At 25.8% G+C, this 4,585-nt stretch overlaps 1 protein-coding gene across 1 annotated transcript in view; it reads left to right on the top strand.

Moving 5' to 3' along the window:
* The window catches only part of LOC126901021 (protein pygopus-like), a 6,072-nt gene extending 1,873 nt beyond the window's left edge, over positions 1-4,199 (top strand). The window contains exons 4-5 of the mRNA XM_050677135.1: positions 918-1,084; positions 3,187-4,199. Coding sequence (XP_050533092.1) covers positions 918-1,084; positions 3,187-4,184 — 1,165 coding nt within the window. The 3' untranslated portion in view covers positions 4,185-4,199. The remainder of the gene's footprint in view (positions 1-917; positions 1,085-3,186) is intronic.
* The last annotated feature ends 386 nt before the right edge of the window (positions 4,200-4,585 follow it).

The raw sequence follows: 4,585 nt of genomic DNA, 5'->3' as shown, positions 1-4,585 counted from the left end.
GTATATTGTGGGCCCTACAAATAATAATAATTATACTTTTTGTTACTTTTATTAACTAAATTGAAAAGTAATGTCTAGGTCAAAATCACCCAATCCTACTCTCCTGGTAAAAATCAATACCTTTTTTCAATAAATAATTAATTTTCAAGAATTACTTTTTTAGTATTAATATGTTTTGTATAAAATTCATTTTAATTATAGATTTATTTTAGTTAATAAATACATAAATGTTTTTAATTTTAAGCAGTAGTATGGATTTAAAATTTTTATTTTTTACTATGATAAAAATATTTTTTTTGTAAGATCACATGTTAATGTTGTGATACAAATCTCTAATATAGTTCATAAATGTATGCTAAAGCAATAAATTTTAATATTTATTAACATAGGTGCAACTTGGGGTCATATTCCACANATATTTATTAACATAGGTGCAACTTGGGGTCATATTCCACAAATATTAAAAATATTATATGCTGAAAAAAAAATTGGAATGGGAAAAATTAATTTTCATCACCAAAAATTTTACATAGTTGCATCAATTTTCATTAATTTAGTCACTTTATAATTTAATAAATTAAATTCTAATAAATAAGTATGCTTAAGTATTATATTGTGAAAGCTCTTGCAGAATTAACATAACTGGTAAAATTTTATTTGCTTTGTGGCTATAAAGTAGAGTCATTGTAAATTAAATTTCTATGTTAAAAATATTTATTCATATGGTTGAGTGTTAACAAACATTTGTAAGTTTGCAGATATCATAGTTTTACTTTTTTTTTTTTTTTTTTTTTTATANCTTTTTTTTTTTTTTTTTTGTATACTATGCTATACTTATAGTTTGGTTAGAATACTCAAGGACAAATATCATAAAACAATTTTTCAAATTTCTCTAAAAATAATTTTTATCATTACAGGATGTTGCCAATGGGTAATGAGTTTAAATCACCTATGATGACTCCAGATCCACCACCTCCTCCAGCTAAAAAAAAGAGAAGAACATCTAATGCAGCAACTGTTACTAATCATACACCTCAGCCACCACCTCCATCACCACAAGATTTACTCCCTCCTCCTTTATCAGGTATATTATATGTTTATATTAAAGTCATTTGAATTGAAGTTAGCATTTATATCTTAAATTGATCAACATGTTTTATACAAATGTTTGATTTTTTTTAATTTGTTACTTAATATTAAGAAATATATTTTGAAGATAAATTAAATTTTATAGATTAAGAATGAAATGGATTAAAAATATTTTTATCTTGAGAATTTTCTAAGATTTGCAATTTTATGCTTTTATATCCTAATCATTAGGAAAAACTATATTCATATAAGTTCAGACTTAAAGGGAAAGTAGAAAAAGGTTGTGAAGCCTCATGAGCATTTGTTCTACTTATTTATATTAAGCAATATTTAATTATATATTACTAAGTCAACATAGATATAAATAAGCATTGTAAAAAACACCTTCAAACCTTAATTCACTTAGTAGTCTGTTTTATTAATAAGATTAAAAATTAAATTTAATACTTATCTTGTATAAGACACTTTTGCAGGATACAAATTTTATAGTTTACTTTAAAAGCGTACAAATAATAAATAGATAAATTCAGAATAAATTATATATGTCTTGAAATTTGATATAAAAGTAAAAAAATGAAATACTTAATAGTATCATAATTAATAACAAATATACAAATAAATTAACTTAAAGATTTTTTTTATGTTATTTAAAAGTTAATTTTTTAAATATAATTGTGATTGAATAAACATTTTTGTAATCTTAGATCATTTTTTTAAATTCTTTTAAAATTGTAATCTGATTAGTTATAAAGTTTGTAAATGTATTTCTACCTATACTATGACACCTGCTTAATATTAATTATTATTATTCTTGTTTTTTAATATACCGTAATTTTACTAGTAAAATCGTTTAAAAAATAAGTTTTGGTATCCCAGTGATATTTGAGTAAAACTTTTAACTCCTTCATAATTTGAAAACAAAAATTGAAGGTTTGATGAATATATTAAATTTTTTGAAATGTTTATAATTTCTTAATATTTTGGTATGTTAGCTTCAAAAAAAAAAAAAAGCTAATCATCCTCTTTTTATAATTAGAGTTGTATGAATATGGTTTTCTTGTGTAACAAATATACTGAGTGATTCAAAAATTTTTTCTTCTAATTACAAATGATTAAAACTCAGTTTGACATTTAACCTTAGTTAATTAATTGTACAACAATAGAAAGTTTATCAAATTAATTTTTTAGATGATTTTTCACTAAAAATGTAGGTTCAACACCAGAGAGAAAAAAGATATTTTAGATCATTATTTTGGATATGTTATATTAATAAATTTATCTAATAATTGATTATAATGATTAAAATGTAAAAAAAAACTGCATGACACAAGCAACATTTCCAATGTGCATACCTAAAATTGCTCTGAAGAAAAGTATCCAATAATTTTCTTTTTTGAATAATTATTTATTCTTATAACAAAGAATTTTGTTTTATAAAACAAAAAAAAGTTCTTATGTATATTAAAAATAAATTTTTTAGTATTAAAGGATTTTATTTTTAGTGTGTTATTATTTTTGAATCTATAAAATAATGATGTTATCGCTATAGAAAGTGTTTTGTATCTTTTATTTTTATCAATTAAATTTGGGTTTTATGTATTTACATTGATTTCACCTTACTCATTGAACTAATACTCCAGTTACTAAATGCATTAATTTCTATAAAATAATTATAATCAATCACCAGATACATTTAATAGTAACAGAAATAAATTTGACAAACTTATCTTTCTAATGATTTATAGGTAATGAATGTAAATCAAACGGTCACTGAGTTATAATAATTTGTATTCAAATGGATACTTTTTATTAACCCTGTATTAATAAAAAAATAAATTAATTTATATTTAGCTAGGTATTATGAGTCACATTTTTCTTGACAGTGAGAATACTATTTTTAGAACACTCGTTGAATAATTATTTTAAAAATAGTGTTAATTTTCAAAAATAAAAGTGAAAGTTTACTTTTGGCTTATACAATTTAAATAGCAGAAAATAAACAAACTTCCAGAATTCTATTTAAAAATTTTTATCTTTATCACATTGGTAGTTTTTAGACTTTAATTTAAATACATTTATAATTATAAAATATTTTAGGTTATGGGGACACAATTGTTGCATCTAATCCATTTGATGATACTCCACCTCCAATCATGAATACCAATCCAATAAATCGGCAAATGATGAATTCTCGTCCAATGATGTCTGGAAGTCCTTGTCAAATGGGTAGTTCACCTATGAATTGTGGACCTCCAATGGGTAGTCCAATGGGAGGTCCATGTGGTAACAGTCCACACAGAAATTCTATGGTATGTGGTCCTCCAATGATGAACTGTGGTGCTCCTGGTAACAGTCCACATACAATGTCTATGAATCGAAGTCCATCTGCTATGGGTAGTCCACACATGGTTTCAAATATGCGTGGGAATAGTCCAATGGAATGTGCTGCTATGGTGAAGCCATCACTAAATTGTGCTTCTCCTATGGGTAGTCCTATTCCACCTAATTCTAGTATGAATATTCACCCTCCAATGTCAAGTCCTATGACTATGGGACCATCACCACTTAATGGACATCCAAACTCTGGACCAGGTGGTAGCCCTATGATGATGGGTAGAGGAGGACCTTCACCTCTAACTAATAGTCCTATGTCTATGAATATGCCAGTTAGTTCAGCTGACATGAATGATATGAATCAACACATGTCTATGGATAATGGAGGTTGTTCAATTAGGGGACCACCATGTCCTGGATCTAACAATATGCCATCAGTTTCTATGTCGTGTAGGCCACCTATGTCTAATCAGCAGTGCAATAGTATGCCTGGACCTAGTAATATGATGAATTGTCCAAGGGGAATGCCTTGCTCACAAATGATGAGGGGGCCACCACAATCTTCTGATCAACATAGACTTATGCCTCCTATGATGCACCATTCTCAAATACCTAATAGTCAACCAGGAGGTTATGGACCTGGGCCTAATTCTAAACCAATACCAGTGTCAGCTGGAAAGGTAAATCTATCTGAGTACTCGAGAGTGATTATAGTATTTTACGTGTATTGTAAAATGTTAATAATACAATTTAACTTCTAAATAAGTTTTCAATGTTACTAAAATAAAAGTAATTAAAATTTAAAATTTAAAATTTGTTATTATTGTTAGTACTATTTTTAATTTTGTATATTTTCTTAATGGATACTTTTGAGAGAATTTTATAATTTAATATTTCATTTTATTTTAGGAAAAGTTTGAATTTTCTAAATCCTAATAGAAAGGAAATATTTCTATAGTAGATTAAAGCTCATTTTCAATTTCGTTGTTTTTAAACTAAAATTCATTTTTTTCAACTGTTAGGTTGGTTAATGCTAGTCAATTTTCATAATTGTACTAGTGTGTCCCATAGAATGAAATACATGATTATCTTCAAATGTCTTTTGTACTATTGGGGACATAGTGTTTACTGCCATTGAAATTGACATGTATATCCTATTTGA

Source organism: Daktulosphaira vitifoliae, unplaced genomic scaffold (genome assembly GCF_025091365.1).
Source record: "Daktulosphaira vitifoliae isolate Bord-2020 unplaced genomic scaffold, ASM2509136v1 Scaffold_3, whole genome shotgun sequence".
Taxonomy (NCBI): domain Eukaryota; kingdom Metazoa; phylum Arthropoda; class Insecta; order Hemiptera; family Phylloxeridae; genus Daktulosphaira; species Daktulosphaira vitifoliae.
The sequence above is the reverse complement of the archived record's forward strand: the minus strand, read 5'-3'. Positions and strand labels throughout refer to the sequence as shown.